Source organism: Cololabis saira, chromosome 3 (assembly GCF_033807715.1).
Source record: "Cololabis saira isolate AMF1-May2022 chromosome 3, fColSai1.1, whole genome shotgun sequence".
NCBI classification, from domain to species: Eukaryota; Metazoa; Chordata; class Actinopteri; order Beloniformes; family Belonidae; genus Cololabis; species Cololabis saira.
Genome location: NC_084589.1, coordinates 18,178,813 through 18,203,765, shown reverse-complemented (window position 1 = coordinate 18,203,765; position 24,953 = coordinate 18,178,813). Strand labels below are relative to the sequence as shown.

Here is a 24,953-nt window from a genome sequence, read left to right as displayed (position 1 = left end):
TGGATTGCTCTTATTATGACTGTTATGTACAAGCAGTCTGTGATTGAAAAGCTTTATTTCATGCTCGACAGACTTGTAAATGAAGGCATGTGTGTCGTGAAGAGAAGAGAATGTTGTGTGTGTCTGTGGACAAGCGTGTGAGAGAAGATGGTGGGCATTCATGAAGCGCCATGTGCATAGTATTACTATGTTTCTGCGGGATCTTGTATTCTTCATTGCTGCATATAAACCCAACTACAATCAGGGAAGGATTTGTGGCTTTCCAGGCGCCTGTGTCGGTTGATCAGTGTGACATCAAAGTAATCTGCCATCTTTACTTTGCAAGACGAATACTTCTAAGCTGCTGCTATTTATACTTTCTTGATTTCCATTTTCTTACACCTGTATTGAATATTTCGGCCATATTTTCAAAATATGCTCTCCAGACTTAAAATACAGAACTTGTACGGCAGTCGCATCTGTTTCTCCTTTGCACAAACCCGGGGTGCACGCACAACTAGCTTTGGGCCGGACTCGGCCTGATGTGGCGTTCAGAAAGGTGCAGAGCAGCGGTTTAACAGAGGTCAGTACAGGCAATGTGCCAGAGCCAGTATCTTACATAAACCACCACCGTGAGGAATGTGTCTGGGCACACTTCACAGGAAACACACACACACACACACATGTATGTGCCGACACACAAAGCGCAAGGATTGCTTATGTCTGCTTGTGGCCTGTGGTTCTGATGTTCCCCTCACTTACACTCACACGCATCTTTTATAACTGCTTTTTTTGCAGTCTTCTCAACCATGTGACTTCTTGTGTGAGATGGGAGATGAAGAGAGGAGATTGGATTAGAAACAGGTGCAGCAGGTTGCAAAGACACAGAAGCTGGGAGAAAAACACTCAGCCCCTCGGGGGTTTGACGTGGAGATAAGATGAAACCATCATAGCTGCGTCATCCCTCTTTCCCCAGCTGACTGTGATATTATTCATGCAAGTTAGGACCAGTCCAGCTCTTCCTTCAGTGAGCTGCTGTGCTGCTGCTCAGGCCTGATTCGCTGCTTTTAACGCCGTCAGATGGTGGCGCAAATCAATTAAGAGGGAGTTATTCAGCTGTTTTTATGCAGTCGCCATTATCACATTCACTGTATAACGGTGATCATCCTGTCCCACATTCTTCTCTACGCTCTCTCGCTTGTATCATCATCCGCCCGTGTGTCTGCATTTCATTTCAGTCCCTCCCTTTCCACTTCACTGTCATTTATTTTTTATCTGTCTTTTTATCCATTTATGCATCTTATTTTTTTCCCTTCATATCATCAGGATGTAACTCATTTAAAACCTGGAAGAAGCAGTTGCAGTTTTGATGATGTTCACGCTGACGAATATCCTCACTCAGTGCACGTATCAGGCCGCCGGCTATGAAATATTCAGACTTTGAGAGCAAATACTCAGCTTTGATCATCTGGGTGTTGCTGCTGACCCTCACTGGAGGTCACTTACTTTAGCTTTATCAGTGAGTGTGTGTGATTTCAATGTTTATATTATATTCGTTAAAGCTGCACTGTGCTTCTGTAGTTATCTGTTACCTCTAAAGTATTTCCTTCCCTTTTTTTGGCCCCTTATCTTGTGCGCTTTGAAAGAACTTGTGGTTTATTGTGTTACCATGTGTCATTTTGAAGTGGCTTTCTTTGCACGTCAGTCTGCGCCTCCACTTAAGTGTGAGCTGGCTCAAGACTGGCTCAGGTCGTTTTATTTGTGGTGTGGTCGGATCCGGTTACATCATTAACCCCCCACCCCCAAACACACGCTCACACATACACACTTTCACAGTTTTATATAGCGCCTTACAAAAATAGACATCCCTTTTGTGTGTTCCTATTTTGATGCAAAATGGGATGCATTTTAAAGCATCTTATTTCAATATACACAAAAATATTTATGAGCTTCAAAGCAAAGCAGTTAAATACATGTTTGCATATAGAATACATTTATTTTGTTGGGGGTTTTTTTACAAGAAAAGGGATATACGGCACTGTATACCAGCGTATCTTTCAGCAGGAGTGGGTGATATGACCTCAAATCAATATCACGATTAATTGTGCATTTCATCTTGATTACAATTAGAGTGATTGCTTTAGTTTTGATTTATGATTTCCCTCATGAATCGCTGACTATTCTCAGTTATTACATGTGGGGTATGATTCTAATGCAAGAGTACATATCTATGTAATTTTAAATTAAATGAAGGGATACTGACACAGATTAATTATTTTTATTCACACATTGAGTATTTTGAAAAAGTGAAATGAAAGTACACATCGCTTGAAAGTGAAAACGTCTTATGAAAAAGGATGTAGGTTGGTGAGTAGAGAATAATGGAGGAGGAGGTGGAGTCATGTGACCACACACATGCAGTTATTGTGTTTCTGAGGTAGATGAAGACGCACACAGAAGAGAAAGTAATAACAGAATTACAGAGGAAAACATGTTACAGTAATTAACACAAGCAAGATTAAGGCACTCATAGATTCATAGATATTGGTTTGCATTAATTTGCTTCATCCCTAGCGCTCAAGGATGCATTGTCTTGTCTTCCAGTTGTTGAAGAGAATGGAAAATAATAAAATAGTGTCAGACATTGATGAGCGGAGTGACATCTGAAATGGTTGCTTCCAGACTGGTTTCTCTGATCCAACCCAAAAATAAGCCAGTAGTAGTGTGTGTGTGTGTGTGTGTGTGTGTGTGTGTGTGTGTGTGTGTGTGTGTGTGTGTGTGTGTGTGTGTGTGTGTGTGTGTGTGTGTGTGTGTGTGTGTGTGTGTGTGTGTGTGTGTGTGTGTGTGTGTGTGTGTGTGTGTGTGTGTGTGTGTGTGTGTGTGTGTATTAACTAGTGAGCCATCTATTGACGAGGTGAGACACAGGGGTTGACATTTAAACAACATACTTCAACAGACGAGGCAAGAACAGGCTGGAAAGTCCAAAATGCACCAGTTCAGGCAAAATCTTTACTGCTACAGCAAAGCTCTACTTCAAAAGTAATGCAGCCATCTGAGATTCTGGTCCTGATAAATGATCCTTACAGCATTTTCAGAAAGAAAGACCTCATTACATTTTGATGTGGATCAGTCAGCGCAGCAAAATACATCGCTGGCGTTGGCAGAGCATGGCCACTCTCTAAAATTACTTAGCTTTCATGAGCTATTTTATGTCTCCATTGTCTTTGTTGGCAAAGTAGATATTTTAAGCACTTACACACTAAAGCGGCAGTTGAAAAATGATCAAATAGATATATATTGATAAATGATAAAAAGAAAAAACTTCTCAAGTCTCAACTTCTTCATATTTCTTGTGTTTCAGGGTTTCATCGCAACAATGAGGATATGAAGGCTATCGATGTGCTTCCCATCCTCAAGGAGAAAGTGGCATTTCTCTCAGGTCAGTTACATGTCTTTGATAAGTTGTTGATACTGTGCTCTATTCTGTTAATCATCATATTCAGCATCAGTTAGGAAGCATTTAAAAAGGTCACAGTCCAACTTCCCCACATCCAGTGATTAAAAATTGTGCCCCGGTATACACTTTTCTGTATTCTTATAGTGTCCATCGGAGTAGGTTCTGTCGTTGATACGCTGTAGTATTTGCATGATGATTCAGAAGTTAAAGTGGTCCCATCATCCGAGCTGTTTTTAATCTAATTTCTGGCCATAGGTGGCAGAGACCGACGTGGAGGTCCCGTTCTCACATTTCCAGCACGGAGCAACCATGACAGAATACGATCAGAGGACCTGCGGAGGCTGATAGCATACTTAGCTACTATTCCAAGGTAGGGAGGGTACGCACGCACTTGCACACAAACATGGGTTCACTTTGGCAGAGTGAAGATTTCCTTGTATCCTGTGAAGCATGGTGAAGCCCTTGAATGCACAGCCGTGGTTAAACGGATACTTTTGTTCGAAGTGGGTTGTGTTATGTATATTGTATGACATTGGCCTATGTGTGGTCTTCCATGGCCACGTCTTTTTTACTGAATTGTGTGGCTAATTACATGGTGTTTTTAAATTGGTAATTGAGACCCAAACTTACCCTTCTAAACACAAAGTCAGTGTTTTAGTAAACTAGCAACTCCACGTTTTTCTGGTCTAACCCAGTGTGACTTTAAATGTACCAGGATGTAATAGGAAAACCTGACAAAAAGGATAAAAAGTCTAAAGGATTTTGAGAAATGTGATCGGTTCACTGATGCAGAGCGCTTTTGTTTATCCTCTGTGCCCATATTCCTGTCCTCTTCTCCTAACCGATGCCATTCAGACTGCCATCTGTGTCTTGTTAGATACTCACAAAGGCCAAGAAATACAATTCCACTTCAAAGATACTGAACTATCCTCCTCCACTATATTCTTCACTGTATATTGGATAAGGTGGGATATGCAACCTTAGCTTTAACTCTACCCTAATCTTACTTCCTGTATTTCAAATTTTCCCACCTTACGTGGATTTAAAAAAACACCTGAGGCTCCAAAAAAACTGGGCTGGTGTTAGTTTGAATTTTGTGTAAAGGCCCCCTGCTGTTTGTAGCACTGAAAGTACCTTTAATACGTTGCAGCCTCAGGCGCTGCTGTTCGGAGTCGCTTGTGATTAGCTTGGAGGGCGGCTTGCACTCCTCTTTTTCTGCAGCTTTTCATCTGTGCTTTCTTGTGCTGTGCAGGTGCAGAGCTTGTAAATCTTTTTTCATAGCAGAGTTCAGAGACTTGTCTTGAGGTGAGATGCGGTCCAGATCAGTGACGGAAAAAACCTGGCTCCAAGCTCACTGCTGTTTTCAGTTGATCTGGGATGTCGGAGGCAAATTATGTGGAGGTTTTCTTTTTTTTATTACTTTCACATACTTTCAGCTAGCAACACTAATGTTCAACTGTATTCAGTTTTTTTTCTTATCATTCAACTGATAAACTGACAGTTGGAGAACTCTTCAAACGTTTTCCAGTTGTATGTCTATCACTGACATATTTCCTACAATGTGTCAGACAAGACTTTAATAAAATAAAAACTTTATAAAACATCAACAAAAGATGAACCTACCACATTTTAGTCAGATTTTTGCTTTTACCATTTGATAAAAACTATTATTAAAGTTTGATGTTATTCAGCTCAGTCATAAAATAATGTATTATTTGTATGAAAGTTTGAGAGTTTACAGACTATCTTTTAATTAATTTAATCATTTAAACAAGTTAAATATACATGTCCCTTAAATATCCCACAGAGTAAAATTAAGATCAGGTCCTCAGAGACAAAATCGATAAGAATAACTTTTTTAAACTTGGTTTTGTGTCCAGGAAAACAAAAATCTGCACAGAACTGCTCTGGCTGCTTTTCTAACAGGGGCAAAACCTTGTTGATTGGGGGCGTTGCGGTTTTGTCCCGGGGAGCCAGGATTAGCGAGGTGCACAGAGGCAGTTTTTCAATCTGTCCCGTCTCTACCCTCTATGGGCCAAACTGCTGGTCATGTCGGGTCACCATGACAACCTCAGCAAGCCGGCCAGACTGAGCGTGGCTTGTTCAGAGCTGTTCTGGTGTGAGTTGGTGTTAACAAACATTTAGGTAACACTTCCTGACAACACGTGGAACACACAAACGGCTCTCAGCGGAAATAAAACTGCTCAGTTTGTGATAAGTTGACGCTCATTTTCAGGTGATGAGTTCAAACTCACTTATCAAAGACACATAGAAACACGAAAACATGCACATACACAAACAAATGTAACAACACACACAATTAATTATTTTCAAGCTGGTCTTAGGTATTTAAAAACAAAATATTTTTAAAATATTAATAAATGATCTTATTTTCCTGTTAGATAAATATTAAATTTTAATAAATAATATAAATTAATATAAATTTTAACTGACAGCTAAAACTGTATTTCATAGCTTTTTCAAGATGATTTATTAAGACACACCCATTATCTCTATATTCAGCTAATTTATGTAATGCCTTCCGGCACTTTATTGTTTAAATTTTCAGGTTCAGATCTTTTACCTTTCAGCATTCATATTGCATCATCAGAAAAGGTGTTTCCAATTGAAATTTCAGTTCCTATGCAGTTTTATTTTCAAAAATAACATCAGTTTTTCTATCTGGAGGCAGAATAATTCTACTTTATGTTTGCATTGCACTTATTTATTTTAAGGAAAAAAAGTTGTGCTCATTAGTGTTTCAGTTATCGTGTTTCACCCTGAGAAGTGTCATAAGCCAGACGGAGTCTGGCTTGTTCTCGTCAGCTCTATTTCTTTCCTCCCCATCTAAATATTTCTGTACCCCCTCCTCTCTGTCAGCTCTCTCTTTTCTCTCTCTCTCTCTCTCTCTCCTCTCCCTTCTCTCTGCGCTCTGTTTTTCTGCACCCATTTGGTCGCCGATCTGTTTTCAGTAAGTGAGGTCAGAGTGAGATGGAGCAGGAGGGCCTGCGTCTGTTTCTCTGTCCTAGCTAGACGCAGTCAGATTAAATCACTTAATACTGAGAAACAAACCTTTTATGGACTTGTACAGCAGCGTGACTCCTGGTGAGTAACAGTGGAAATTTTAACACTTGAATGTTTGAACTCTCTGTTCTCTTTTTTACCGTGAAGAAAAGCTGCTTAACTTAAGCCTTTTACAGCTATAGCTTGATTTTATATTCTTTTCATGTTAGGATTGTAAAATATTTTCTTAGTACCGTATCTGATTTGCCGGTTATCCTGGATCTCTTTGCCATGTTTTCTGCAGCGAGGAGGTGGCCAGACATGGCTTCACAGTCATTGTGGACATGCGTGGTTCTAAGTGGGACAGCATCAAGCCTCTGCTGAAAATCCTGCAGGAATCTTTCCCTTCTTGCATCCACGTTGCCCTCATCATAAAACCAGACAACTTCTGGCAGAAGCAGAGGACCAACTTTGGCAGTTCCAAGTTTGAATTTGAGGTGGGTGATCCTCGACGTCTAGTACTAAATAGTAATGGCTTTAACAATTGAAGCTTGGGTTTTGTTACTGTCATTGTGACGTTGTCTATGATCTGTGAGTCTTGCCCTTTTTCTGTATACTGGTTCATCCTGTTTCTATCTTATAGCCTTTTCTCAAAAAATAGGGATGCTGGTTGTGCTCATTATAGCAGCGTCCTATATTTTCAAATAAAAAATGTGTGCACTCTCAGACTTCTTTCTAGTTTTGTGAAGCCATTAGTCTTACTCTATCAGCTCTAATTGGACTGCAGCTTTGTGGCAGTGACTATTCTGTCCCATGTGGGCTTGTGTGGCTGGTATATTTAGTTCTGACCCAGTTACTATGGAAACAGGATATATAGGACATGGCAAAATGTTTTTATCTCAGCTGTAGTTAGTCTGTTTTGGACGAGCCCCTCGATTCCCAGCATCTGACGTTTGTGAGTAGACGAAACAGAAATCACCAGCTTGAATTTTCTTGCTGCAAAAATGCAGTCGGGGGCTTGGTGCGTGTCTGAGATGTGATCTCTTCTGTGTCAAAGCCTGTTTTCACCACTGCTGATCATTAGAGAAGTAAGGCGGTGTTTTTGCTGCGTAACTCGCTGCTGCCAATGCACACGAACTTCTGTCATTGAAACATCTACACAAACGAGAAGTATTTATTGCCAAAGTAAGATGAATTGATCCACAGCTTTCAATAGTCTGTTAAATCCGTCATTATGTAATTTAATAAAAATGACATCATGCATGGTTATTGCCATTTGTATTTAAAACAAAACCTGGTATGAGCTAGAATCCAAACTCTGCCCATTTATTCCATGTTTTTGTTACATCTCCCATAATCCATTTATGCAACTTCTGGTTTTCACTTGCTACGAGTCTATATTGCTCTATTTTTCACATTGTTAGTAAAAACATTTGCGTTTGTAACCACCTATGTAAACAGCTGACATGTGGAGCCGCTGATTCTCCACATTCTTTTGCTAATCTTGGTTTAATAAACTGAAAAGAGGTGGAGGATGGTAGGAATGATAAATGCCCTCCTCCAAACCGCTGTCCTTGTTTAATATAAATTTCCTTTTTTTTTTGCTTTTGGGATTCTATTCCTGTCCCACTTCCATCCACCTGCCCCAGACGGTGATGGTCTCCTTAGAGGGTTTAACCAAGATTGTGGATCCATCCCAGCTGACGGCCGACTTCGAGGGCAGCTTAGAGTACAACCATGATGACTGGATTGAGGTTTCACTACTTTTTTGCTCTCCTGCTTTGCTCTAAACTTTTTAATTAAGTTTTTAATTAAGAAAACTAAAGACTAAGATTTTGAGAGTATCTCTTATCTTTTAGTGAAATTAAATGGAGTTTTGAAATAATTTCCAGTTTACAATAATGTGGCTCATTTTCAACTCTTTGCAGGTGCGGCTGTCATTCGAGACTTTCGCCAGCGATGCAGCGCGAGCTCTGGCACGCCTCGAGGAGCTCCAGGAAACCTTGTCCCAGCGTGACCTCCCTCGGGATTTGGATGGGGCTCGGCGGCTCATGGAAGAGCACGCTGCGTTAAAGAAAAGGGCCACAAAGGCATCCATAGAGGACCTCGACACGCAGGGACGAAGGCTGCTCCAAAGGCTACAGTCACAGACTGCAGGGGGTGGGAGTACTGCTGAAAGTAGCTACGGTAACCGCGGTGGCGGAGCCAGCGGAGATCCCAATGACCACCATCACGGACACGCTCATGCTGACGCACACAATCTAGTAGCTAAAGTGACGGCTTTGTTGGATAAGCTGCACGGGACCCGGCAGAATCTGCAGCAGCTGTGGCACATGAGGAAGCTGAAGCTGGACCAGTGTTTCCAGCTGCGGCTGTTTGAACAGGATGCTGAGAAGGTCAGGTTCTCTCATTTGATTTACAATACATGCCATGTTATTTAAAAAAGAATCAAGTTAATCGGATTGCGATTGATTTTTACCCTGCTTGTCACACGGTACTTCCATGTATTTCATTTTATACATGACTGTAAGAGCTGCATACACACACTTACCAGTCTTAGTTTGGCACAATAAAAACGTAAAACTGCAAGTCCTTTGATCAGTTTCATCCCAGATTACAAAGGCTCAGTAGGTATGTAGTAATAAAAAAAAATCCAAGTTTAACTGGTCACCAGTGTTCATTTTCTAATGCTATAAATGTATGTTCAAGAAATATATCGATATGAACTCTGCAGAACTGATGGGAAATATTCAGTCCTGCTTTGTGTCAGAGGTCATTTTTATTCCTACATTGTAGTATGCAGATTGTCATCTAAACGAATATTAAAAAACTTTGAACAAGAGGCATACACACACCAACACAGTTTGTTATTGTACTCCAGCTTTTAACAAAGGGGCCTTAAGATGACTTGCCTCTAGAAATCAGGGCTACAATGAGAGATGAAAGGTTTTAGGTAATTACAAACCCCAAACAACAGGCACTCTTGTTGCTAATTCGGTCTCATTAGTCAACACGAGGTGGAAAAGGCTTTTCATTTTAAAAAGCATTCTGCAAAACTAATCCCCCCCACTTTTTTTTCTTTCTCTTCCACGCATAGATGTTCGATTGGATCATGCACAACAAGGGGCTTTTCCTCACAAGTTACACGGAGATTGGCGGGAACCACCAGCACGCCGTTGAACTGCAGACGCAGCACAACCACTTTGCTATGAACTGCATGGTAAGACCGTGTTACCATGTTCACCGACACTCTTGTGCACAGTTTCAGCTTGGAGCAAACCTGACAGCATTTTAACCAAGATCAGGGTATTCAGTATTTTTTGTTTTACGTGGATTCACCCACCTAAACAAATCCTTCCCCATTGACAGTAGTAATTTGTTTACATCCATGCTCAGACGTCCACTAACTACCTCTTAATCCCCTCAAACATTCATGCCAATCATGAAAGGAAGTTATTATTACAGTGTTTCCTTAAGGCTGTGTTGAACAAAAGCTTCTTCTAATGACTCCCTGGCATTTTTTTTCTTTTTGTCACTGCGGAAGTCAGCCAACGCAGCAGGACTGATAGGAAGCTGCTGCTTGTCTTTCAGACCGGAAAAATTGATCAGTGTGATCCCTCTTTGCTTTGAAGCTGTTGCTGTCGGTTTCAGAGCCTCCATTTGAGACGTTGCTGTCGGCAAAAGTGGATTTATACAAAGAAAAAGTGAGCTTTGCCTACTTTTACATTCATTGGTGAATAGTTCAATTGAAAGTTAGCACGTTCCCATCATTGCCAGAGCAAGGGCGGATAAATACCCACAAGTGCTGCAAAGGCATTTGACATATAACTGTATGCTGATTAATTGCTTTCCTATTGCACTCAAAAGCGTTAAAGTGGTTTCCAAGATTCCACCCATCCATTTTTAATTAAAACATTTGACTTCTTATATACAGTATGCCATTCTAAAAACTGTAAATCTCTCCTTGACCACAACTATACCATACATTTACTTTTTTAATCATGTTAAATTCCCTTCAATTTCCAATCCTCTTTAGATCCCCTTCTTGTCATATTCCAATGATTCATAATTGGATATTGTAAAACTAAGCATGTGCAACTGAAGTGAAAAGATAAAGAGTAATCATCCATATCAGATAAAGATATAGCGAGAAAAGAGCAGGCCATGGTGGTTTACATCTAACAGAGACCACCAGCAGCCGCTTCCGTAATCACCCGCATGCAGGTGGAGATGAATCCATCACTCCTGAGAAAACAGTGGCAGAAAACACAGATGGAGCAGCAAACGTATTTTCACAGACTACAGCGAACCACAGTCAGGTTTATTCGCAGTGACCACCGCCCCCTCCACCCATTCTTCCACAGGATGCTGCGTTTCCTCTTCCTGTTGCCTGCACAGCCGAATGGAAATACATGGTGTCAGTTTATGAGTTTATGCCCTGCCCGTGTAGAGAGACAGCCTTTTTCATGCATGCTTTCATGTGAAATTCATAGAGTGGAGACGAGCTGATATAACGCAGCCATGTATTTGGCAGCTCGCAGTGATTAAAAACATCGGCATGGCTGCTGTAGATAAAAAGATTTTGCACTTCTTCATTAATTTTGGAGTGTTGCAGCAGCCGTCACTGGTGGAAAAGGACGTACTTTTTAATGTTATCAGTGAAAATACAGACCACATGCTAATGAGGACCTGAGCTGTTATATAATCTTTAATGTGTCCCGTCTAACACGGCCCCAGGACTTGTTTTGCCAATGCGCCCCCTATGGGAGGTACTTGACAAAGGCAGTTCTCAGATATGCTCCATTTTTAACCAGGATTTTAAACATGAGACTTACATGAGACAAACCGATCCGTGATCTATTTTCATATTCTTTATTCATTCATTTGTCTCTTTAGGAAGACTTGTTGAGACATGTTTGTATGATGATAAAATGATTTCCCAAAGGAACTCACATTAATTAAGATTACATTACATCTCATTATTTTTTTATTATTTCTTTATATTTATTATTAAGAATAAAAATATATCTAAACAAAGAAGCGTAAATTCAAAATTCAGGTTTAGAGTTTATTGACTATAGAAAAGAGAAAAGGGGAGAAAAAATTCTACTTAATTCACTCCATTAGATTTGATTAGTATTTCACTGTGAACTTTAAACTGATTTGGACGTGTAAATTGAATTAAAATGAATCTCACTTGTTCAACAGCTGGTACAAAGTGAAACTGAAGACAGGCTGATTGTGTATTTGTGTGTGTGTGTGTGTGTAGACAGGAAATCCAGTCGTGGAAATGCAGTTAGCTGGTTTCTTTTGTTCCTATTAAAGATGTCTTGTTTTAGTTTTGTAATAAACAGTAATAGTTAACTGGAAGCAAACATGGCAACAGTGGGAGATCCCCAAAGGCGTGGGGGTGATTTGCTCTTGTTTTTATAAGGAACTGATTAACAGCAGTTTCAGCACTGACGGGGGAACTTGGTCTGGTGTGAAATTGAGCTTTGATAAAAGTCTAATCTGTGGTTTATGATGTTTTCCCAATTTGTCCTTGTCTTGACATCTTTGCAGATTTGGCTACTTAACGAGTACATTATGCGTCAGTAGGTGCATTCCCAGTGCTCATCTGAGGTTCATTCGGGGAAAATCCAAATTTTCACCTTTTAAAGCTTTGACTTCAACATAGTTATCTTCATTCTCTAAAAAAAACAGTACTGGTGTTACTCTAATTCATCTTAAAAAATAAAAGTATTCTATTTACAGTTTTGCACTCTTTTTTTAAAGTACCAGCACTCTTTTTTCTTATATTCCTGTCTGTTTGGGCTTTGCTGTTCATTCTCTCATCTCATGCAGGCATCAGGTTTAAATCAGGAATACCATTTTTCTATCCCCGCTCAACCCCTCTTTCCTCCCCTCCTTACATGCATCCGTTTTGGATTAAGGCTTTACCGCCCAGTAGTCCGGCACCCCTCCCTTTCCACCCCAGTCTCCTCCTCCCCCGTACGTGCTCATGTGCTCATGTGCTCATGTGCTCATGTGCTCTTGGGGCTGTGTGTGTCTTCGAAAGCTTGTTTTGTCCTCAGAAGCACTACCACAGTGTCCTGTGGCATACTTCTACATTTAACCTTTTATGGCTCTGATATTTCATGTGTCCCTTTGTAAAACTTCTAATAGGATTACTCTTGTAAACTACACACTTATGTTGTTTTGTGTGTAACGGTTCACCTGCTGTTGTGAGAGCAGTTGCACTCCCTCGAGTTCTCATCTAAGCCACACCACTGTCTTTTTATCCTTTTTAAAGAACTTAATCTTAAACTTAAAAGAGCATTTGCTTGTTGATTTTTGCACATGAGAGAAAGTTCTCCTATAATACATGTTAAACTAAAGCTATTAATAAATGTTTTTCAGCCCTCATGTGAAAAGATGAGAGGCGGTCTCAAAGCCATTTGGGTCAAACAAATCCAGCCTCTGCAGCTGGGATGAAATTTCATTATTGATCTCAGGATCTTTCCTCTCAAGACCCCTCGTTTCTGTTTGAGGGCTGCAACCGTTATTACCTTCTTGTCGTGATTGAAGCAAGCAAACTAAGGGCCACGATGGTCTCCAGGAGCAGTAATTGAATAGAATAATAACAGACTGTTAACACAGTTCTTAATTAGCGCTTGCTGATCCGTGCCTATCTGCACAAAACAGCTTGAAGGCAGTTCATTAACAAAGACTTAAAGATTAAGACCTAAATGGGCTTTTTTTTTAATTATTATTATTCACATGAGGGTATGCTTCCCAAGTGAATAACTAATGTCCAAAAGGTGCATGTACATGCACAATAATTCACATGTCTCATTAGAAAAACTCTCAAACTTGTTCATTGGAAGTATTAGCTTCATGTATGAGGGGGGTCTGCTAATTTGTCTGTGCAAGAAGCCCAAATAGTAGCCAACTCGTGCTACCGGGGTAACCAGGTATGAGGACACGTGGTTTAGCAGAGAAATGGTTGACTTTATTCGTCACCAGACAGGTACACACACATACGCAGCAGCCGCCGTCGTCGTCTCAGAGTCTCCGGCAGCTCCGTGTCATCCCCCTCCGTCTCCAGGGCCCGCTCACTACTGAAGTACACAGAGATTGATTAGACGCACCTGTGCACAATCAGCTGTTCCGGCGTCACCTGTGCGCTACTCCCCCGCACTCCCTCTCTCCCCCGCAGAGCACGCCCCAGTCCTGCACCCTGCCACAGTAACATAACATACAAACTAATAGAAGTACATTTGTTTATCAAGGCCAGAGCACTGACAGTGCGAAGGCCCTATTGTATCTATAGGAGTTTTTGTTTTTTTTGTTATGCTCGTTATTCTTCTTCGACAAAATGAGGGCCTTTTTGCCCCCCTAAACGTGCCCCAAAAGTCACCAAATTTTGCATGCAAGCCAGGCCTGGCGAAAAATTTGATATTTCATGGTTTGCATTAATGGGCGTGGCAAAATGGCTCAACAGCGCCCCCTAGAAAACTTTGTGCCTCAAGCCCCACAATACGGTTTGACGTACATGCACGAAAATCGGTACACACCTGTATCATGTCGCAACTTAAAGAAAAGTCTCTTAGCGCCATGGCCGAAACCGAACAGGAAGTCGGCCATTTTCAATTAATCGTGTAATTTTGGCGCAATTTATGCATGAGTGCGAGGGCCTGTTCATCGCTGCTTTTAGCTTAAATTTTTGTTTTGTTTTTGGTTGTTGTTGTTATTTTTAATATGTGCCCTCTTGCTTCTTTATCCCTGTTAAAACCCAGAATGTGTATGTGAACATCAATCGGATCATGTCGGTGGGAAACCGGCTGCTGGAGTCGGGCCACTATGCCTCCCAGCAGATCCAGCAGATCTCAGGCCAATTGGAGCAAGAGTGGAAAGCCTTCGCTGCAGCGCTGGACGAACGCAGCACCCTGCTGGAGATGTCTGCCAGCTTCCACCAGAAAGCGGATCAGGTACAGACATGCAATGCCAGTACGGCGCTGATGGTGTCAGCGGGTCATTGAGTTGAAGCTTTACTGTATCTGCATTATTTCTTCTGGTTAAACTACACATATTAAATATAAGTACCAGCACATATCTATAAAATTCAAGCTTATTTAAGTAGTTTTAGGCATTTAACTTGCTACCGGTCTCACTTTATTGTGTTTGCTTGTGCAATAAATATCTGTGTGTTTAATGTGGAAATGAACCACAACACCAAGTCAGAAAAATCTAAGTAAACACAAGATTTTAGTTTTATTTGCATCTTCCAATCCAACCTTTTCTGATTTGGGGCTATACAGCTGCAGTCTTTGCTATAACACATTCATATTGGGGTGTATGTCATGTTGTTTTTTTCTCTTCATAGTACATGAGTAAAGTGGAGCCATGGTGCAAAGCATGTGGTGAAGGAGAGCTGCCCTCCGAGCTGCAAGATCTGGAAGACACAATTCACCATCACCAGGGGCTATATGAGCACATCACCACCGCATACTCAGAGGTCAATACACAAATACATGCATGCACACATGCAGACATCTACACACACATGCAAAACACAGACGTGTATACAAATATTAATACCAACTCTTCAGAATACCAAAGTATCCAAATCATGTATTCAAAACCTTCTCAAATCGAGAAGCGATATGAACTTTTCCAGCTGCTCCGTCATTTATCTTTAAGTTGTATTGAGTTCCACAATTTAAAATCAAATAAACAAAAGCTTGCAAAGGAGATTGTTGTTCATAGAAAAAGAAGGAAAGTTCAGTTTTCTTTGTTCAGAACCTCAATGTAAATACTCTTGAACAGCAGTCTTCCAGACCAGAGCAAAACATTGATGTATTACAGAAAATATTCAAATGTTTTTTTCACCAAGATATGTTTTATATCTTGGAGAGCCATTAAATCATTGCTGACTTTTTTCAGAAGACTACATTTCAACCTTTACAGGTAAGCCAGGACGGCAAGTCTCTATTAGACAAGCTGCAGAGACCGCTGACCCCAGGAAGCGCTGATTCATTAATGGCATCAGCTAACTACTCCAAGGCAGTTCACCATGTCCTAGACATCATCCACGAGGTTCTGCATCACCAGAGGCAACTGGAAAACATCTGGCAGCATCGCAAAGTGCGGCTGCACCAGCGGCTGCAGCTCTGTGTCTTTCAGCAGGATGTTCAGCAAGTAAGAATCGCATGCAAATGTAAAAGTATGCACTTTTGGCTTTTCCTGCTATCACAGGTAGATATTCAGACACACAATAGCAACCCGCTCTGCATGTAACAGCTGTGACGGGGGGCAGTCGTCATATTAAAGTACAAATGTATCCTTTCTAATAGATTATTATTCAGCGTTTCACAAAGCTTGTCGTCATGTGACTTGTGTCTGTTGTTTCCATGGTTAATATATATGTATTAGGGAACTGATTAAAGCAAACACGTTCAGTGTTACGTGTGTTTTATTATATTTGGATGTTAATGACAAAATAATACTGTACATCTTTGTTTATCTGGAGGGGTAAATTCTGCAACTATTCTCTGGAATATTGTACAGGGTGTGTGATTAATGACATGATGTAATCATCTCTGAGCCAGAGGCTCTGTCTCTCTCTGCGTGGCTCTCTGGGTGGCGGAGCTCCTTGATCAAAACCAGTGATTTGGTTTATAGTGTCATCTCTGCATTTCTACCCTTCAGGCATGAGCCCCACTTGCTCTTCTTCCTCCTTTATCCTGTCCTCTCTCCCCCTCTCTTTCTCTTTCTTTGGCTGTATGTCTGTGCTTCTGTCTTTCCCTCACTTCCATCCGCTCTTTCATCACCCTTTTCTCTTGGTAGTGGTTTCCATGGTGATGCAATTTACTGTCACATAAAGTGTCGAGGGCATTGCGCATGGGTTTGAATGCGTAAGCCCTATCAAAATATTCTCCAGGAGACCTTGAAAATCCCTTTCATTACCTCACGTAGAAACAGAGTGTGTCCATCTGTTCAATAGATAACAAGATGATTAAGTGTGGAGATTTATATCACAGCCAGAGTGGAAATGTTTGCTCTGCTTTAGATTACATATCCATAAAAAAAAAAAAAAAAAGATGGAGGAGAGAGATCATGGTTGAACTCAGGGGGATAGTCAGCAGGTTAGGAGATTTAATGTCTCTAAACTGCTGTTGCTTGTGTGAATGCAATCGTTTTAATCAATTGCACCCCCTTCTGTCTGACAATGTGTACTGCATCTATGGTAGTCGTAAACCCTTATGCCTATTTTCAATTTATGTGCATTGCTGTATTTTCCTGCATGTTTCTAGGTGTTGGACTGGATAGAAAACCATGGCGAGGCCTTCCTCAGCAAGCACACCGGTGTTGGGAAGTCGTTGCACAGAGCCAGGGCTCTTCAAAAGAGACATGAAGACTTTGAAGAGGTTGCACAAGTAAGTTTGTAAAAGATAAAAAAAATCAATACAATTTAAAAAATGTGAATTTCTCATGTATTTTTGCACATAATAGTATGTAAAATGTTTAAGTAGCTAAAGAGCTCAGATGTTTAATAAGATATTCTGATCAGCTTGTTAAGAGAGGAATTCAATTGTAATGCTCCAGTGATGAAGATGCTGTACCCGGTTTTGAAATATGATTCATGTTAACATTTCAGAACACCTACACCAATGCTGACAAGCTGCTAGAGGCAGCAGAGCAGCTGGCACAAACTGGAGAGTGCGACCCAGAGGAAATATACCAGGCTGCCCACCAGCTAGAAGATCGCATCCAAGACTTTGTGCGACGTGTCGAACAGCGAAAAGTCCTGCTGGATATGTCTGTTGCCTTTCACACACATGTCAAGGAGGTATGGGCCCTGGTTTCTCTGTTGTCTCTCAAATCCTAATTAGACTGGACTAATTTCCAGCCTTTGTGTGAAGACGCCTCTGTCACGTCTTCCTTCACTCACATCAACTCAGTCAGCGCAAGTTTATTTGGTGCTGTATGTTACACCGTATTTATGACGTGACAGGACAGTTGATATATGAATTCATTGGCTGCAGTACTGCAACCAGCGTTGTGAATGGGTGGGTGTAACTGTTAATGGGTAACAGGGGCTGAAATCTGCTGTTTCATTCACCGGTCATTGTCTGAATGCAGGTTTAAAAAGAAGTGCATTGCTGTATTTTCCTGAAGATCAACATCATGCTGTATAGCCTATGGGTTTCGAGATAAATTACTAGTCAGTGTTGCTCCATATGTAGTTTGTTTTCCACCTTCTAAACAGAAATCAAATAACTTCTGGTGCCAGTTCTTTGTTGTGCCAGAAATGCTCCAGCAACAGGATGTTTTGCAGGATATCTTTGCTCTTTTAGTTGCCTTTTTTACAGAAATCACAGAAGTGTATATCAAATGGGCCACATATCTAAATATTGTACAGCTTGTGCATTTTCTCTTTTCCTCTGCCTCTGTAGTACAGTTTTGGTTTCCCAAATTTGCCTTCTTCTTAACTTTCAGGATGACAAGCATGCCTTTTCTTTTCTTCTGTAATTGAATTTCTTCAAGTAAAAGCTGTACGTGCTGCATGGATGTGGTGGTAGCCGCTGCTTCGCTTCCTTAATTAATATTAGACTGATGCGTGGATAAGAGAGTAATCTATGGCACATTTGGTGCTGTCACCATGGAGGCGAGACTGATGAAGCGTGTCTTCTGCATGCGCCAACATGCCTACTTGTACATGTGGACTCACAAAGATGTGGCTTTCTAAATAAAACTAGTCTTTAACGTCCATGAAGACTAATCTCCTCCATCCCATCTGTCTGCCCACTCGGGTTGGAGCTCGCCGTGAAAAGGAGAACCCTTTACTTGAGAAGAGGAGATTCAGCTGTAGTAATTTTCATGAAGCCTTATATGATGGTGTCTAACAAAGCCCAACGTGAAATTTCCTCCCACAAGCATTTCTCTTTAAAAAAAAATCTGAATAGCAGTCGATTGTGTTTTAATATTTACCAATAATGTCAGTGTTCGTATAGTAGGTCCAGGTAGTGTCTTAGACACTGACACAGTGGATGATGACCAGGTTACCAGAAGTGGGCTTGCCATTGCGTGGGCGGCCTGTGTATCACATGAACGGTGGGCTCTCACCTGCAGACTGGGACGCGTGCCAGGGTTTTATCCTGAGCCAATTAACCCAGATGGCTAATCTGTTGCAACGGTGACCATTCACACAAGCTCAAAGCAGAATTTGTTGGATTTGATTTCTGTCTCCTGTCCTCTTCCTGTCCATTTTAAGCCTCATCTTTTGACTCTTATGTCTACAGTATGTTCACAAAACCCTATGTTCCTGCCCCACTGTGTCATTTGATTAGCAGAGTGTTTTCCATTTCTCTTTGAGATATACATTAACGGGTGCGTCTTCTCATTCTTAAGCTGTGGACGTGGCTGGAAGAGCTTCAGAAGGAGCTGCTAGATGATGTGTATGCAGAGTCTGTTGAAGCCGTTCAGGACCTGATCAAGCGGTTCGGCCAGCAGCAGCAGACCACGTTGCAGGCGACTGTTAACGTCATCAAGGAGGGAGAGGACCTCATACAGCAGCTCAGGTGACTAAAGTCTGCAGCAAAACTGAATCTGTATCACCCATCACAGAAAACCTAAACACCCCAGTGGAGGAGCAGAAGGTTGAATCTAAAAGTGACATGACAGAGTGAAATATTACAGATACAGATAATAAGATGGATAAGAGGTTTTCAGACATACTTTCAGGAATGTTAAAAAAAAAACACTCTTCCAAATCCATTCTGTTTGACCTGTGATCACAGAGACTCAGCTATCTCAAGCAACAAGACCCCTCACAACAGCTCCATGGCTCACATCGAGGGCGTGCTGCAGCAGCTGGACGAGGCCCAGGGCCAGATGGAGGAGCTGTTCCAGGAGAGGAAGATCAAGCTGGAGCTCTTCCTCCAGCTCCGCATCTTTGAAAGGGACGCAATTGACGTGAGTTGGCAGGAATCTGACGCTTTGTGCGTGAAGGACCTTTGTTTTTGGTTCAGCCTTTGAACAGGTGGTGGAAATTTGCATCTGTGGCAAAAATGTCACACGAGTCAAGAGGCTCACCAAAATGTTCAACATTCCTGACCAGATTGAAGCGGGGCGGCTTCTAGGGATAATGTGAAAAGAGAGAAACCTGCCTATGATCAAAGTAAAATGGAATAACAAATATAAGACTTAAATGACCCTTCTTTGTTTTATTAATTTGTAGTCGCCTATTTTAAGCTCCATAACGTAATCCGTTGCACGTGGAAATGGGCATATTGGTAAATCCAAATAACTGAGCTGAGGGGAGATTCAGTCCTGCAGCGAGGATTCCTGCTGTGTTCCAGTTTGGCTGAATGCTTTCACATTCACTACAATATCAAAGTCATTAGTTACACTCGATCCATCTCATCCACTCCTCTGTGGGTTTTTGTTCCCACCCACTCAACCAGCAGTTCGTTGTCCGCTTACTCTTCTGCATCCCACCATTTGTAGGAATATTTTTGTCTCTGCTTATTACAAATGCTTTTACATACTGTAGTTTCTTGTGAAGTTTCTCATAGACATTGACATATACTGTGTTAAAAGTATACAGCTTATGTACACGCGTAGAAAATGATTGGCTGAAATGGGTTATGAAGTGTAGAGTGATGTATCCTCCACTTCCATGAAGGAGTTCATCTCCAGCACACATTCCTACCAGATCTGTCCTGTGGTTGATTTCAAGGTTGTTGTGTTTTTATTGTTCGGAGGAACAGATTATTTCGGCGCGTCAGGTCAGGGAATGGTGGTGAATGTGCTAATCTCACCATTCACCTTGAGTTTGCCCACACGTGTACACGCACACACACAGGATTAACATGACACAGTTCTCGAGTATGAAGATGGGTGGAGGAGGCATTTATTCTCCTCCATTGCCTGTGCCCACACAGACTCACACGTGAACTCACAATGTGACACTCCCTCCAGGCTTTACTGGGGGTTGTCTTAAGGTGAGGGCATGTACTGAAGTGAGACATACCCTCATCTTTCTTCTTTGTTGAAAGTATCGCCACGCTGAAAGAAGAAAAACGTAGGCAAAGGGGAGAGTTCCATCATATTCCCTGTTGGGAAGTTTTCTTGGTCCTGCTAGATGAAAGAAATGGTGTTTTTGCACACAGAAGGAATTTTACTCAACTGCAGGAGGAGAGGCCAGAGTTCAAATGAATGCTTGGTAAGCATGTTGATCCTTGTTGCTAAATTTGGAAGATGGTCAAATGATCACATTATCATATTATTCTTCAGCTATGAAATGGATTCATTGAGATTTTCTCTGTGGCCTAAACTAACATTAATATTTTCATACGGAGGAACTTTTTTTTTTCTTTGGGAAACAACAGAAAATTCTGAATCCTACAGCTGTGTGCCGTACAGCAACCAGACTTGTTTAACCCTTATTTAAAAAGGTGTTTGTCCTTCTTTTTGTTGTAGCGTAATCGGTGTAGAGGAATACTTGGGATCTTCATGTAAAGAAAAGTACATGGATCACAGTGTCCTGAAGTTTTCGAATGCGACGTTTAAGCATTTGTGACACAATCCTCAAATGAAAAAAGCGTTACTATGCTTTTTCTAAATATTTTACAGCAAAATATGCTGTAGTAGTTTGTCAATTAGTAATTGTTTAAACTCTTGTTGATGTTATGACACAAAAAGTAAGATCTGTAAAGCTAAGAAAACACTCCGTTTGAACATATTATAAAAGTAAAGTAATAAAGTAATTAATAAAGTAAAAAAATAACTGGAAACATGAAAGCATATGTAAAATAGCATTCCAGAGAGTTAAGAAATGGGAGAGTTCCCCGGTCAGTGAAAAACTGAGGAAGGTATGAAGCAATTGTCACCCTCCATTTCACCTCCAAGAAACAAACAAACACAAGAGTCCTGTTTGGAAATAAACGGGAGATTAAATACTGATAACCGCTGTTTCGGGCTAATACTAGGTGTTGCCTAAATCCTGCGGGACACAAATAAAACAATTATATAGTCACATGTGCTGACGCGGAGGTGTTGTTATTCAAAAATACAGCACCACCCTTTTTCAAGTTTTAATACCGTGTACTGTAGCTGCATTATGAAGAGAGAACATTAAACAAGGCAGTTCCTATATTCATGTTCAGGAATCATGCTTACTTTCGTTGCTTCTCTGTTTTACGCCAGTCACATGTGGTTGCAAATGTGCAAAAATCCTGCTCTTCCTTTCAACCTCATTTTGATGATTCTCCTTATGACTCTGTTTCAGACCTTTTAGTGTAATTAGGGCCCGAGCACCTTCAGTGCGAAGGCCCTATTGTATCTGTAGGAATTTTTCTTTCTTTTTTCTTTTTTCTTTTTTCTTTTTTCTTCTGACGAAAGGAGGGCCTTTTTGCCCCCCTAAACGTGCCCAAAAAGTCACCAAATTTTGCATGCAAGTCAGGCCTGGCGAAAAATTTGATATTTAATGGTTTACATTAATGGGCGTGGCAAAATGGCTCAACAGCGCCCCCTGGAAAACTTTGTGCCTCAAGCCCCACAATACGGTTTGACGTACATGCACAAAAATCGCTACACACCTGTATCAGTACACAACTTAAAGAAAAGTCTCTTGGCGACATGGCCGAAACCGAACAGGAAGTCAGCCATTTTGAATTAATCGTGTCACTTTGGCGCAATTTATGCCATTCCTTCGGCAGTTAATACGGCCCGAACCGTAACGTGCACCCAAGTGTGTTATACATCAAAATGTGCGTCTCCATCCTGCGACCACGCGCATTACTTTTCTCTTTCAAAAGCGTTACCGTGGTGACGCTAGACGCCAAAAAGCGCGCCCACCCGTCATCTGGTTGGTTCAGACAGAAAAAACTTTGCGCCTCAAGCCCCATAATACGGTTTGACGTACATGAACGAAAATCGGTACACACCTGTATCATGTCGCAACTTAAAGAAAAGTCTCTTGGCACCATGGCCGAAACCGAACAGGAAGTCGGCCATTTTGAACATTCTGAATTAATCGCGTAATTTTGGAGCAATATGAGCCATTCCTTCGAGAATTAATACGGCCCGAACCGTAACATGCACCCAGGTGTGTTATACATCAAAATGTGTGTCTCCATCTTGTGACTACGCGCATTACTTTTCTCTTTCAAAAGTGTTACCGTGGCGACGCTAGACGCCAACAAGCGCACCCCCCCTTCATCTGATTGGTCCATATTTGATAGTTCCCCAAAAGTCACCAAATTTTGCATGCAAGGCAGGCCTGGCGATAAATTTGATATTTCATGGTTTGTATTAATGGGCGTGGAAAAATGGCTCAACAGCGCCCCCCGGAAAACTTTGTGCCTCAAGCCCCACAATACGGTTTGACGTACATGCACGAAAATCGGTACACACCTGTATCATGTCGCAACTTAAAGAAAAGTCTCTTGGCGCCATGGCCGAAGCCGAACAGGAAGTCGGCCATTTTTAATTAATTGTGTAATTTTGGTGCAATTTATGCCATTCTTTCGGCAATTAATACGGCCCGAACCGTAACGTGCACCCAGGTGTGTTGTACATCAAAATGTGCGTCTTCATCTTGCAACTACACGCATTACTTTTCTCTTTCAAAAGTGTTACCGTGGCGACGCTAGACACCAAAAAGCGTGCCCCCCTTCATCTGATTGGTCCATATTTGATAGTTCTCCAAAAGTCACCAAATTTTGCACGCAAGCCAGGCCTGGCGATAAATGTTATATTTCATGGTTTGCATTAATGGGCGTGGCCTAACGGCTCAACAGCGCCCCCTAGAATAATTTTCTCTGCCATAACTTTTGAAAGGTTTGACATAAAGAGTCGTGGGTGGTGTCATGGGACTCGGTATTGAGTCCTTGACCATAATTGGTGAAAATTAGCCCCACCCCTTCTTCTGATTGGTTGTCCCTTTTTTCTGCTATATCTTTTGAATGGTTTGACATAGGAAGTCGTGGGTGGTGTCTTTTCTGATATGCTTATGGGGGCGGTGGCCGTGAGTGCGAGGGCCCGTTCATCGCTGCTTGCAGCTTTAATTGTCCTTATAGTTGGAGGTCGTCTGAGACAAAAGAGAGCAGTTTTTGTGGTGAAGGGGACAGCTGAAAAAGCCTCTCGGGTTCATTTAGATGTATAGATTGAATTTTACCACCGTTAGAAGAAACGGCATACCTTGTGTTACTTTCACAGATTCTTATATATATATATATATACACAGTGGGGCAAAACCTCTTACCAGCCTGGTGCAGGTCTACAATGTTGTTTCTCACGTCCTTTGACAGCTCTTTGGTCTTGGCCATAGTGGAGTTTGGAGTGTGACTGTTTGAGGTTGTGGACAGGTGTCTTTTATAATGATAACGAGTTAAAACAGGTGCAATTAATACAGGTAACGAGTGGAGGACAGAGGAGCCTCTTAAAGAAGAAGTTACAGGTCTGTGAATGTCAGAAATCTTGCTTGTTTGTAGGTGACCAAATACTTATTTTACTGAGGAATTTACCAATTTATTCATTAAAAATCCTACAGTGTGATTTCCTGGATTCTTTCCCATTTTGTCTCTCATAGTTGAAGTGTACCTATGATGAAAATTAACTTGCACAATTGGTGGCTGACTAATACTAAATACTTTTTTGCTCCACTGTATATGTATATATATATATATATATATATATATATATATATATATATATATATATATTAGGGCTGGGCGATATGGATATATCGCCCAGCCCTATCTCGATATCTCGATTTCTAGCTGAATGGCGATACTCGATATATATCTCGATATTTTTTCTGTGCCATAATTGGGGTTTCCCCCAAAGCATTATAGCATAGCATCTCTGTTAGCTTCATTTTTTTCTGAGGGAAACACTTAAAAAAACAGTCAGTTTTAATACAAAGCCTCGTGCCAAATGTCACACAGGTACCTTTATTAACTGCACAATATCAAAATGTATAAAACAAATGAAATAAAAATAAACTGCCTGCATATATACAATAAAAATGCTTCTTGAATAAAATAAAACAAATATCCCTTTCCTGCATAACAATTAAATTAAAATACACTGTGTAATTAATACAATGTAGACAGTAACAGGCAGACTTTTCCACTGAGGTTGACAGTTGTGCAAATAACAAAACATTTGTGCAAATCTCAAATAAAACATTCAAGTCAATTTGTCACAAAATAAGCTATATCAAAATATTATTTTTTTTTTTAAATCGATATAAACGATATTGTCTCGTACCATATCGCGTTTGAAAATATATCGATATATATTAAAATCTCGATATATCGCCCAGCCCTAATATATATATATATATATATATATATATATATATATATATATATATATATATATATATATATATATACATATATATACAGACATGTCCAGTCATTGTTAATGTCACTCAATGGTAACTTCAGACTTTTGAGCTATGCTTGTGAGGTTAGAGAACAGCTGGGAGGGGAAAAGACAAAGATGCCAGCGTGAAACC

The 24,953-nt window shown here is 40.9% G+C and overlaps 1 protein-coding gene across 3 annotated transcripts in view; it reads left to right on the top strand.

Moving 5' to 3' along the window:
- Positions 1 to 24,953, top strand: part of triob (trio Rho guanine nucleotide exchange factor b) — a 105,933-nt gene that overhangs the window by 39,430 nt on the left and 41,550 nt on the right. For 2 of the 3 annotated variants that reach the window (XM_061716412.1, XM_061716413.1), the window contains exons 3-15: positions 3,341 to 3,418; positions 3,692 to 3,806; positions 6,744 to 6,936; positions 8,089 to 8,193; positions 8,368 to 8,835; positions 9,537 to 9,659; positions 14,218 to 14,409; positions 14,805 to 14,936; positions 15,365 to 15,619; positions 16,735 to 16,857; positions 17,079 to 17,270; positions 18,833 to 19,002; positions 19,222 to 19,396. In XM_061716412.1, coding sequence (XP_061572396.1) covers positions 3,341 to 3,418; positions 3,692 to 3,806; positions 6,744 to 6,936; positions 8,089 to 8,193; positions 8,368 to 8,835; positions 9,537 to 9,659; positions 14,218 to 14,409; positions 14,805 to 14,936; positions 15,365 to 15,619; positions 16,735 to 16,857; positions 17,079 to 17,270; positions 18,833 to 19,002; positions 19,222 to 19,396 — 2,321 coding nt within the window. The remainder of the gene's footprint in view (positions 1 to 3,340; positions 3,419 to 3,691; positions 3,807 to 6,743; positions 6,937 to 8,088; positions 8,194 to 8,367; positions 8,836 to 9,536; positions 9,660 to 14,217; positions 14,410 to 14,804; positions 14,937 to 15,364; positions 15,620 to 16,734; positions 16,858 to 17,078; positions 17,271 to 18,832; positions 19,003 to 19,221; positions 19,397 to 24,953) is intronic. The other variant, XM_061716415.1, reaches the window with a different exon arrangement.